This window comes from Tursiops truncatus, chromosome 1, assembly GCF_011762595.2.
Source record: "Tursiops truncatus isolate mTurTru1 chromosome 1, mTurTru1.mat.Y, whole genome shotgun sequence".
NCBI classification, from domain to species: Eukaryota; Metazoa; Chordata; class Mammalia; order Artiodactyla; family Delphinidae; genus Tursiops; species Tursiops truncatus.
In genome coordinates, this window is record NC_047034.1 from 108,628,726 (window position 1) to 108,641,742 (window position 13,017).

Consider the following 13,017-nt stretch of genomic DNA (forward strand, 5'->3'; position numbering starts at 1 on the left):
TATACACTGTGGATTTGTCATATATAGACTTTATTATGTGGAGGTACATTCCCTCTATACCCACTTTGTTGAGGGGTTCTTTTTTAATCATAAGTAGATGTTTAATTTTGTCAAATGCTTTTATTTACATCTATTGAGATGGTCATATGATTTTTATCTTTTATTTTGTTAGTGTGTTGTATCACCTTGATTTGATGCAGAGATTTTGAATCATCCTTGCATCCCTGGGATAAATCCCACTTGATTTTGGTGTATGATACTTTTAAGGTACTCTTTTTTTATTGAAGTATAGTTGAGTTACAATACTGTGCTTTAGGGAGGCTGTGTCTCTGTGCACCCACTTGTGCTAGCAAGGTATAGGGAGAGTGCAAAAATGGTGTTCACCAGAACCTCCTTCTGCAAAGTCCCAACTCATACCTGCCCCTCCAGCAGTCACTTTAAGATTAATAAATGAATCTCCTTCACATATAGTCCAGGCACTTCTCTAACTACTGCCTTTACACTGAGTCTCAGGAAGTGTGAGACCATTCATGAGTCACTCAAAAGGAGTATCTCAGATTTCACAGCCCCCCAGTTCCCCTGGATTGAATCCCATTGGGTTTCCAAAGCCAGATGTTTTGGGGGCCTCATCTTTTCAGTGCAGGTATCAAGGTTTGACACAAGCCCCTTGCATCTCAGGAAGTAGCTCCAGACCCATGAGAGCCCTCCCTATTGTGGGTTGCTTAATGGAGGTGGGTTTTTTGGTGAAACTACATGTCTACCTCTCCTACCTATTTGAATGTGCCTCTTTTATCCTTTGTCTTGGAGGAGCTATTTAGCTAGTTCTTTTTCAGTGGTAATTGTTTCATATGTAGCCGTAGATTTGGTGTGTCCATGGGAAGAGTTGCCATCTTGGACTGCCCCCCAATTGCTAGTTTTTCCAAGGACTTTTGCGTATATATTCATCAGAGATGTTGGCCAGTGATTTTATTTTCTTGTAGTGTCTTTATTTGGCTTTGGTATCAGGGTAATGCTGGCCTCATAAAATGAGTTTGGAAGTATTCCCTTCTCTTCAGTTTTTTGGAAGAGTTTCAGAAGGATTTACATTAATTCTTTTTATAATGTTTGGTAGACTTATCCAGTGAAGTCATCTGGTCCTAGACTTTTATTTACTAGGAGTTTTTTGATTACTGATTTAATCTCCTTATTAGTTATAGATCTGTTCAGATTTTCTATTTCTTCATGATTCAGTTTTGGTAGGTTGTATGTTTCTAGGAATTTTATCTGTTTCTTCTAGGTTATCCAGTTTGTTGCTGATATTAATCTCTTGTGATCCTTTTTATTTCTGTGGCATTAGTTCTAATTTGCCTTGTTTCATTCTGATTTTATTTGAACCTTATCTTATTTTTCCTTAGTCTAGCTAAAGACGTCAATTTTATTGATCTTTTCAAAGAATCAACTTCTAGTTTTGTTGATTTTTTTCTATTGTTTTTCTACTCTTAATTCGCTTATTTCTGTTCTAATCTTCATTATTTTATTTCTTACATTAACTTTGGACTTAATTTGTTCTCCTTTCTCTAGTTCCTTGAGGTGTAAGGTTACATAATTTATTTGAGATCTTTCTCCTTTTATAATGTAGATGTTTACCACCATAAAATTCCCTGTTAGTATTGCTTTTGCTGCATCCCATAAATTTTGGTATGTTGTGTTTTCATTTTTATTTGTCTCCTAGTTGTGAATTTTTCACTTTTCCTTCTACTATTGATTTCTAGTTTGATTCCATTGTGGTTAGAAAAGATAGTTGGTATGATTTCAATCTTATTATATTTGTTAAAAACTCGCTTTGTGACCTAATATGTGAGCTATGCTGGAGAATGTTTTGTGTGTGCTTGAAAAGAATGTGTATTCTGCTACTTTGTTCTGTATATGTCTGTTAGGTCAATTTGGTCAATGCCATTGTTCAGATCCTCTGTTCCCTTATTGATCTTCTATCTGGTTGTTGTATCAATGATTGAAAGTAGGGTATTTAAATCTCTTGCGTTTATTGTGTTGCTCTCTCTTTGTTCTATTCTGTCAGTTTTTGCTTAACGTATTTGGGTACTCTGATATTGTGTGCATATTTATGAATAATAGTTATATTTTCTGGCGAATTAACGAAGAAAGTTATCATTGTTCAATGTCCTTATTTGTTTCTTGAGATAGTTTTGACTTAGTCTGTTTTATCTGATGTAAGTATGACACCCCTCCTCTCTTTTGGTTATCATTTTCATGGAGTATCTTTTCCATCCTTTCACTTTCATCCTATGTGTGTCCTTAAATCTAAATTTAATCTCTCATAGATACAACTATGGATTTTTTTTTTTATTCAGCCACTTTAAATCTTGATTGCAGACTTTAATCTATTTACATTTAAAGTAATTACTGATCAGGAAGGACTTACTATAGTCATTTTGTTAATTGTTATTGCTTTCTGTCTTGTAACTTCTTTGTCTCTCTTACATTTCTTGCTATTTTCCTTTATGTTTCATTGATATTTTTTTTGTAGTGACATGCTTTGATTCCTTCCTGATTTCCTTTTGTGTATGTTTTATAGGTATTTTCTTTGTGATTACCATGGAGCTTACATAAAACATCCTATGGTTATAATGCTCTATTTTAAGCTGATAACAACTTAACTTCAATTGCATACAAGAGCTCTACTCTTTTTCTCTGTGGAAGATATTGAGAGGAGTGAGATGATGAAAGAGATGTTTTAGGAAGAATAATAATAGTAAATTATTGTTATGAATTTGGTGAATGCATAGGGAAGAAAAGCAAAATACCAGTTCAGAAACTGTTGCAAACACTAATCAATGTGCAGTGAATAAGAAGAAGGAAATAATATTTATTGAGTCTCTGTTATATTCCAGGTACCATTTTATTTGTTGTAACAAATAAAATTTATTACCTTATAATGCTTATGATAACATGATTCTACAGATAAGAATACTAAGGTCACGCCCCTAGTAAACTTCAGAGCTGGAATTCAAACTCAATTTCAGATTTTATACATTTTACATTAAAATTTTTTATGTGTTTCCATTGTATATATCATACAGGGTGAAGTAAGTCAGAAAGAGAAAAACAAATATCATATATTAATGCATATATGTGGAATCTAGAAATATGGTAGAGATGAACCTGTTTGCAAGGCAGAAATAAAGACACAGATGTAGAGAACAAACATACGGACACCAAGCGGGGAAAGAAGGGGTGGGATGAATTGGGAGTTTGGGATTGCTATATCCACACTAATACATATAAAATAGATAACTATTGAGAACCTGCTGTATAGAACAGGGAACTTTACTTAGTGTTCTGTGGTGACCTAAATGGGAAGGAAATCCAAAAACAAAGGGATATATGTATACATATAGCTGATTCACTTCGCTGTACAGCAGAAACTAATACAACATTGTAAAGCAACTATACCCCAATAAAAAAAAAATGAAAACATTTAAAAACTCAAAAAAAATTTTTTTGTGTTTAACATGATAAATATGAAATATGTACACAGTTTTAAAAATATTAATGAAACAGACCCTATTATTGGTAAGAAGTAGATCATGGGAATCCCCTTGTGAATCCCTCACTAATCATATCTGTCTCTTCCCCTCTGGCATTAACAGTTAACCATTCTCTTGTTTTCATCATACTTTTACCATGTATATACTGGTAATATTTGTTATTTTGCTTGTTTTTGAAATTCATATAAATAAAATCATACTACAGTAAGTCCCCTACATATGAACCTTCAAGTTGCAAACTTTCAAAGATGAGAAATGTGCATTTGCATGTCCAATCACGTAAGTTAGTTCATGTGTCTGGTGTACATTGTCACGTGTGTGTGTCCTCTACAAGTGGTTGTGCTTTTGTATACTGTACAGTACTGTATAGAGTACAGTAGTCCAGTATCTTTATTTCAAGCCCAGGATGTCCGGAAGCAAGCGTAAAAGCAGCAGTGATATATATAGCCAATTGTGTTAGCTGGGTATCTAGGCTAACTTCGTTGGACTTAGGAATAGATTGGACTCACGAACGTGCTCTCGGAACAGAACTCATTCGTATATAGGGGACTTACTGTATATACATTCTTCAGTTACTTTCTTCTTTCACTCAATCTTATCTTTTCAGCTCATTCTAGGTTGATCCATATTATTACAGCATGTTCATTTTCACTATATAGTAACACACTGTATAGATATACTACACTTTTTTAATTGATAGAACTGTTGATAGATATCCTTTCTTGTGGGTATCTTTTAGTTTTCATAAATCTTTCATGTATGCTTGTAAAGACTGTGTAAACTCCAATTTGGGGATTCAGTTTTCTATATATGGCCATTAGATCAAGTTTATTAATTTTGCTATTTAAGTTTTTTCTGTTCCTACTGATTTTTATCTGCTTGACCTACTAATTTCTGGCAGAGATGTGTTAAAATTTCCTCTCTAATAGTGGATTTATCAATTTATCCTTATCAGTTTTTAATGTATATATTTATAAGTTGTGTTACTAAATGCATACAAATTGTCTTTTCTCTTCCTAGTGAACATAGCCTTTTATCATTTTTTAGTGACCCTCTTAATGCTGATAATCTGTTTTACCTTAAAGCCTATTAGATCTAACGTTAATATAATTACTCCAGCTATTTTGGGGCTGGTAAATCACTTGCATATCTCTTCCCATTCTTTGAAATTTAATTTTCCTCATTTTTATGTTTTGGATGCGTTTCATGTAAACAGCATATAGCTAGTTTTTTTCCCCCTTAATACAGCTTTTATTCTTTTAAGATTATAAGGTAGTCTTGGAAGAGAAAGGAAAAAGGAACCTGGGCTTATTTGCCTCCCTGAAAGGGTTATTTTTGGTTTTTAGTCAGGGTGCCACTTCCCTAGGGTAAATAGCTGCAGTGAGGGAATAGCAGAATCTAGTTCTCTTAGATAACTCACCTCTCTTCTGGTTACACCTTGGGTATGGAGCTAAGCCAGTTTCTTAAACATATGCTCCAACCTAAAACTGTACCTTTATCAATGCCTTTTGAGACCTTGAAATTGTTGATAAGTTTTTTGTGTGTTCTTATTTTTAACTACGTTTTATTAACCTATCATAATTCAATACAAAATTATTTTCACATGTTACAAAATTTCTGCTCCTCCCAGAAAAGATTTTGCTTCTTCATCTAAGTCCCCCTTTTCACTTTGCTTATACTTCTATTTCTGTTACAACTCGTATTCTGATTTTTATTTTAAATTGCCTTCTCCCATAATAAATTATGAATTCATTGAGAACAGGGACTGTGTCATATTTATATTTGTATACTCCAGGTCTCATGTTATACTTTTTACTGGACCTTGCACATAGTAGAAAATTAATAAAATGTCAGATGAAAAAAATGAATGAACACATGAATTAAATAACTAAACATTAGCTATCCTGTGGTGGAATTTAAATATCGCAGCATTCTGATTCTGACCTTCAGTCTAAACATTTAAAAACCTATTACTTAGAGTTCTACAAGAGCATTTTGGATATTAAGATTTAGAAGTCATTGTATCCGTTAGGATTCTTTCAGTTGTAAGTAATGGAAACTCAACTAAAATATGATTGTATAAATATGTGAGAAGTTTAGGAATTCAAACACAACTATACACAGGACCCCCAAAAATATCGTAAGAACCCAATCACTCCATTTGTTAATTCATTGATTTCATTCTCAGGTTCTCTCCCCTTCATAGTTTCCTTCTCTTTAGGTTTACATCATCCTTAATGCTATTCTGTCTTCTCAGTTGTTCCACTGTAGTCCAAAATTTTCTTTAGTTGGACTAACTTGGGTTTCTGGCTCATTACTGAACCAACCACTGTTTCTAGGGACGTAGAATATGCTGACTTAGGTCCCTGTCACATATCCACCCTTAAATTTAGTCAGGGGTAGAGTCACCTCCCCTCAAACCACATGGGGAAAGACTGTTTCCTTAAGGAAAATTAGGATGCTTTTGCCTGAAAAAAGATGAATATATGTTGGACTTGCATAGAACAGTATACGCTCATTTCAATAATCCATCTCTTCCTATTAAAAGTAAGAAAGCTGTGCAAAACTTCTAGGTTATTGCCTAAACTGATGCAGTTTCTTGAATGGTGCTTATGTACAGAATAAGCCTGTGATAATATATTACAGACTTTTAAACCGATGAAGTTTTTCATTTTTTGATTGTGTTAGAACATAGCAATGATAGACCAAGATATATCATGAAGGAAAGATTCTCATGCAGTTTTGTCACTCTGCTCCATTCCAAACTAAAAATCAGTCACATGGGTAGATGTGCTATTTGGCATAGTTATTTGTTACAGATTAAAATTAGATAAAACCATTTAATGGTTATAGACTTACTAAAAGCAATAATGCAAAGGTAGTTTCTAAAAGAGATTTACTTAAAATTTTGACACATTGCATAGTTAGGGGAACAGAACAAAATGAAAAATGTTGCCATGTTGAAGAGATGATATACAGTGTTTTCTGAAATAGGAAGATTTTTGTTTTAGTTACTTGGATGAATTGTTATTCAAAGAGCATTTGAGGACTTCCCTGGCGGTCTAGTGGTTAGGACACTGCACTTCCACTGTAGGGGGTGCAGGTTCGATCCCTAGTCGGGGAACTAAGGTCCCACATGCTGCGTGACACAGCCAAAAAAAAAGTAAATTAAAAAAAAAAAAAGAGTATTTGATTTTTAACAACATGCATTTAGATTAACAAAAGTTTTCTTTTAATCTTGAAATTCCTAATCATGTTCAGATTGTTACTTTCTTCTGCAAATTTTCCTCTCTTTTCACTAGCCTGCATCAAGAAAGGAAGTAAGTTGAACATTTCATATGAATAATGTGTTCCAGACTTTGTTAGTCTCTTAACAGATATTAAAACACTATATATCTTCTCCATCTGTTTTCAGACTTTGTGGACACTCTATTATCTTTTTATTGTACTAGTATCAGATTAACAATTGGGCCTATTGCTTTAAATTTAGGAGTACTTTTTATGAAAAGGTGTCTCCATACGGAACAGATTATGTGAACATTAACATATTGTTTAAAAGTAAGTTTATCATATATTTTCCAACTTTTTGGATGGCAGGCAGTTTTCTGCTTATCTATCCTCCCATCCCATTTTGCTAACTTCCTAATGGGAAATGAGTGGTACCAAATAGTATTGCACATCTGAGATTAATGCCTATTGAAAATGTATTAATTGAGCTAAAAATTTTATTGTGTGTCCTTATATTGCTTTACAGGGGCTCATTGGAAATAGAGGGCCTCCTGGACCTCCTGGTCTCAAAGGAACTCAGGTATGAAGTTCCTTTAAGCAATTTTTTACTTCAGATTTTCCTTTTTTATTTTTTGTGGGACTTTAGTTTTTGCTCAAAGAAAATTTTGCATTAGTATGGACAATTTTTGCCATCGAGGATTTCAAGTTACCATTTTATATTCACAATTATGGAATGGAATTTGGAATCATTTTAATGTTCTGAATTCATTAAGTGATTTATGTAGTGGTGTCCATGGAATGTCCGAAGAATCTGAGCCTAGAATCTCACTTATATGTACCAGAATTTATATTTAACATTTGTGTCTATTTTATATTTCTAACCCATATATTATATTTTAATTGAATTATGGACTGAGCAAAATGTTTTTAAATAAATAAAATAGAATATATGATTTCTAAAGAGGTCTGTAAATGTTCAGATGTGGTAAATATGAACTATTTATTTAAAGGTAAAAAATCAGTATGTTTAGAAAATATGTCAATAAATAGAATAAACACATTTATTACTTTTTAATTCTCTTAGAGAAAAAGTATAAAAATTATTTGTTTTAAGTTTTTCTATTCTCTATCCACCTATACAGTGTTTAATCCTTAGAAGAATGCACAAAATTTTATATTTTATGACATTATAACTGATTTGATCCCGAAAATATTGGATCTGTAAATTAGACAAAAAGAAACTCTAAAAAAAAGAAACTCTAGGCATCCATTTGGGTAAGATCTGATATACCTTTATCTCTAAGGCTTAAGACAGAACTGAGACTCAAAAACATATTTGCTGAATGAATTAAGTATCAGAATGTGCCCAGAGCAAACATGTTCTGTACCAATAATTTTTTAATATACCAATGTGTATTGATTTCCATCTATTAAGAACTTGAGTTTCTCTCTATGTCAGAGATATTGAGACCAAGAAGGTAAAGGCTGTCCATAATCCACAATCTCAGTGATTCCTAATCCTGATTTTTGTGATACCCTAATCACTTTCACTCTTAGCTGCCCTCAATTTTCTATATTTAACTTATATCATCTACCAATTGAAAAATAACCCAGTAGTACAATACATATCCCCCTTAATGTAGATATGAGGTTGTCACACAAAAAATTTAAACATTATGGGGTGATATAGTTCTAAAATACAAGAAAATCACAGTATTATTTTCATTACATCTCAGAAAGAACTTCAGATTTCAGGATAACTGGAATAAGGTTTACATTTTTAAATACTTATATCAGGCCATGACATGTTCTGATCTTCTTTTTTAAGGGAGAAGAAGGAGTAATTGGATCCTTTGGAGAACTGGGGCCAAGAGTAGGTATCATATAAATAATTTTCGAAGCATGCTTCTCTTAAAGCAACTGTTTTGTAAATGTTTTTTAATGGCACCCAATTTTAAGTTATAGCAAAGAGCCAAGATTATAACAAACTATAGCCATACAATCCCCCCAAATAAAATAGACCTATAACTAAAATTTTCCAGGGATATTTTAAATGATATTATGCCTGTTACATATTTACTTATTCCTTCAGTTCCTTCAGTCTTACGGTCTTAGTAATTTGTACAATTTATTTATAAAGTTTCTCAAAATGTAATATGAAGCTAAATACATTAACCATTTTAGTAATATTTTGGAAATTTCTGTTTTCTGAGTTTGTCAGTAAAATTATGGAAAGCAAATAAGACGTATTTTCTGTCCAACTTTTTTTTTCCGATAATATTCTGTGGCAATACATGAATTTCATATTTTCAAGTTCTGAAAATGAATTTTTTAAGAATTTGGGGATGCATGACAAAAGTTTGCAATATCCTGAAGTAATTAAGTTGTGTGCAACACATTTTAAGAGGCATTATTAGACTCACATGAATACATCTCACTCTTTACTTGAGAACATCATATTGTACAGGTTCTTACAGTATTTTTACATTTAAAGAGACAGTAATTCCTTCTTTTGCACCTTTACCTAACTAGCACATATACTGCCACTCTCTTATTGAAAGAAAAAGAAGAGTTGTTTTTGTTTTTGTTTTTTTCATTTTTTGTGAGGTGAGTTATATAATGGAAAGACCATTGTTATTTGTGCTCCAGTATAATTGGCCTTATTTAAAATTTACTTCCCTAGAAAACAGGAAAACCATGTTCACCTCTTGCCTACTCGGTCATAATATTTGTTATTAATTGTTGCTACTATTGGTTGAATATTAATTTAGGCCTAGTGTTGCTCTAAGTTTGTCACAGGAATCATCCCTAATCTGAAACCAACCGTGCAAGAAATTGACTGCATTTTTAGATTTAAAAAAATAAGGCTTTAATATTATATGCTTAAGCATAACATGCTTAAGATAACCATAATATGACAGAACTCAAACAGGACCAAAAGCGATGGCTCCAATACTGATGCTCTGAATCGCTTGATTTCAAAGAGATTATAAATGTGCCAGTGCCTGATACCAGTGAGAATCTTTCCATAATGTAGATAATGATGTATAACTATTTCTTAATATACTGCAGTGCCTGAGTATTACATTATTAAAGATGAAAGAAATATTCCTGCTAAGGCTTTTTCCAGACAGTGTGAATAAAATGTATTATTAATTATTTTGTAAATATCAAAGTCCTGTAATGATTTAGACTCTTAACTACATTTCTTCTTTTATATCTGCAAATTGATTAGAGAACAATTGATATTTAACAATAATAGGATAATTTTTTTATCCTTTGCTCTATTTTGTGCTTGGTAGGGAACCACTAGACAATTTCAAGCAAGGCAGACACCAAAATTAGAACAACTTTTTTGGGTGGAAGTCCTAAATATAATTTTAAGTTGCTAAAGTTTTTGTAAGTAGTCAAAACAGAATGAGAGGCAGAGGGTTGTTTTGTTTTGCTTTATTTTATTTTAAGAAAGAAAAATATGCGAGTACTTGTTAATGAATTGGAGTAATAAAATCCAAATATATAATGCCTAGTAGATATTATAAATTAGTATTCTTTTTAGCAATCTCCCCACACACTTTTTCTACTCCTAGAACACATTGGTTGAGGTATAGCGATCTCCTTAATCAAATCTTGTGTAATCAAACATCAGTTGTTTGATATTAGAAACCACCTACTGTAGATTACTCCAGGATATTGACTTTCTCTCCTTCAGGGATTTTGTCCTCTACTCTCTTCAGCTACTTACTGCTATGGTGAAACCCTTGACCTTGTCATTACCAGTAAGAGCAACCTCTTCATTTTCAATTTTAAACTTCTCATTCCCCAACCATCATCCCCTTTCTTTCTGGTGCATTCTTTCTTATAACCCAATCCAACAGTCCCAAGAGAAATTTCAATTCATTGATTCTAATGCCATTCCATTACTCCTTTCTCTCTCATCACCACATACCCCTACTCATCATGCTTAAAACATTGTAATTATCCCTTTGATAATATTCTGAATTCTATTTCTATAGCCATTTACTTTCACATTTTTAAATCATTATTTTATCCTTCTCCTCAACTCCATTTACTTCTATTAGCCCTTTACCTCACATCTTAGTTCCCTGAGAAGATTGAAGTAATCAGAAGAGAACTTTCACAAGTTTCTACCGTCACTTCAATCCCACCTCCCTGTATCTATGCCATTTACTGTGCCTTCTCTCTTGTTAGTGGATGAACAGGCCATTTTTCTAGGTAAGGTCAAAACTTCCACTCATTCACTACATACTACATCGTCTTGCCTACTGAAGAACATTGATCCAGCAATTTTCCCCACTCTCTCCTACATCTTAATTTTGTTCTCTTTAATGGATCAATCCTATCGGCATATAAACATACTATTATTTCTTCTGGCTTAAAAACGAAAACAAAATTTGTATTGACTCCGGTTTTCCTTCCAGGTTTTACTTTTCTCTCCTTCCCTTTTCCAGAAAACTTCTCAAAAGTATTGGATTTACATAATTTTTCTCCTCACCTCATCTGCTGAAACCATCCTTGTCCCCACCACTCTGAAACAGTTGATCTTATGAAGGTCATTAATGACCTCCATGTTGCTGAATTCAGTGATCATTTCTGTCTTCATATTACTCAATATTTATATCCCTCAGATTCGACAAGATCACTCTCCTCCTGGAAAGACTTTCTTCACTTGTATTATCTTCCTCCTAGTTCTCTGGCAGCAGATTTGCATATTTTCCTCATTTCTTCAAATTCTAAATTTTAGAGTACCCCAGGGCTTGGTTTGCGGACTGCTCTTTGCTATCTACGCTCACTGCCTAGATGAGCTGGTCCATTCTATGGCTTTAAATGCCATCAAAATGCTGGTGATTTCCAAAATTATATGTTCAGTTCAGAACCTTCTACCCCTAAGCTCTGCTCTTGTATTAACTACCACAAGATCTCTCCACTTAGATGTCTAACAAGATTATCAAACTGAAATGTCCAAAGCTAAGCTTTCAATTTACCCTTCAAACCTGTTCTCTCACAGTCTACCTCATATCATTTGGCCCTTTAGTCAGGTTAAAGCTGAATGAACTCAGTCTTGAGTTCATTCTTGACTCTTCTCTTTCTTTCACATTCCACACATGACCCATCAGCAATTCCTGGAAGCTCTGCTTTCAAACTATATACAGAATCTTACCACTTCTCACAGCCGCCTCTGTTCCCACCCTGATAATGCCACTGTCGTCTCTCACTTGGATTATTGCAGTAGACTCCTCTTTGGACTCCCTGCTTCTGCTCTTACATCAGAGTCATCCTGTTAAAACATAGATCCTGGTGCTTCTCTTCTCAAAGCCTGCTAAGAGTTAAAGCCACTGAGAGTTAAAACCAAAGCCCTTACTGTAACCTGCCAGGCCTTTCATGACCTGGCTTCATATCCCCCATTCCCTTCTTATCCCTCACCTTCTTACTCATCTCCTCTCTTACTGTCTCCAGCTGCATTGACTCTTCATCGTTTCTCCAACACACAGGCACATTCTTGCCTCAGGGCCTTTACACATGCTCTTCGCCTCTGCTTGGAATGCTCTTCCTTCAAATATCCATGTAACGTGTGCCTTTTTAAAAGTCTTTACTCAATTGCCACCCTCTCAGTGAGGTCTTTTTTGGCAGTCTTACCAAAAATTTTAACAAAACTACCACAACAGTTTATATCTCCCTTCCTGCTTAATTTGATGTTCTTCAAATTTACCACTACCTAACATACTAAGTATTTTACTTATTTTTTTTAATTATCTTATCCTAGAGCTGTGCATGGCAAGTAGACAGTCAAACATGGTAGAATGAATGGCTAATGAGTTTGATGAAATGTATTTATCTAATAATTTTGAAGTGTTTCATCTCATAAGATAGTCTGAATTTCATAAATTAGGAAACTTTCAAAAATAAGAGTGATTAAACATATCTTTTTTTTTTTTTCCTGTTCTCTTCTAGGGAAAACCAGGTCCAAAGGGGTATGCAGGTGAATCAGGACCAGAAGGCTTGAAGGTAAAGCAACTGACTTTATTACCAGTTACAAAGTATAATTTTCAAAAAGATAAAGTTATGACTTTCATAACAATATAAAATAAACACATGTCAAAGATTTTATTCAACTCATTAATTGAAGGAACCAGTCATATGTTAAAACTTGTTCAAATATTGAATAGCATTTGAAGTGCTATATGTCTTTATATCTATATCTGTATATATGTCTATAAATATCTAT

General features: G+C 33.4%; 1 protein-coding gene across 2 annotated transcripts in view; it reads left to right on the forward strand.

Moving 5' to 3' along the window:
• The window catches only part of COL24A1 (collagen type XXIV alpha 1 chain), a 392,639-nt gene that overhangs the window by 165,483 nt on the left and 214,139 nt on the right, over positions 1–13,017 (forward strand). For both annotated transcript variants that reach the window (XM_073787806.1, XM_073787804.1), the window contains 3 exons: positions 7,300–7,353; positions 8,602–8,646; positions 12,744–12,797. In XM_073787806.1, coding sequence (XP_073643907.1) covers positions 7,300–7,353; positions 8,602–8,646; positions 12,744–12,797 — 153 coding nt within the window. The remainder of the gene's footprint in view (positions 1–7,299; positions 7,354–8,601; positions 8,647–12,743; positions 12,798–13,017) is intronic.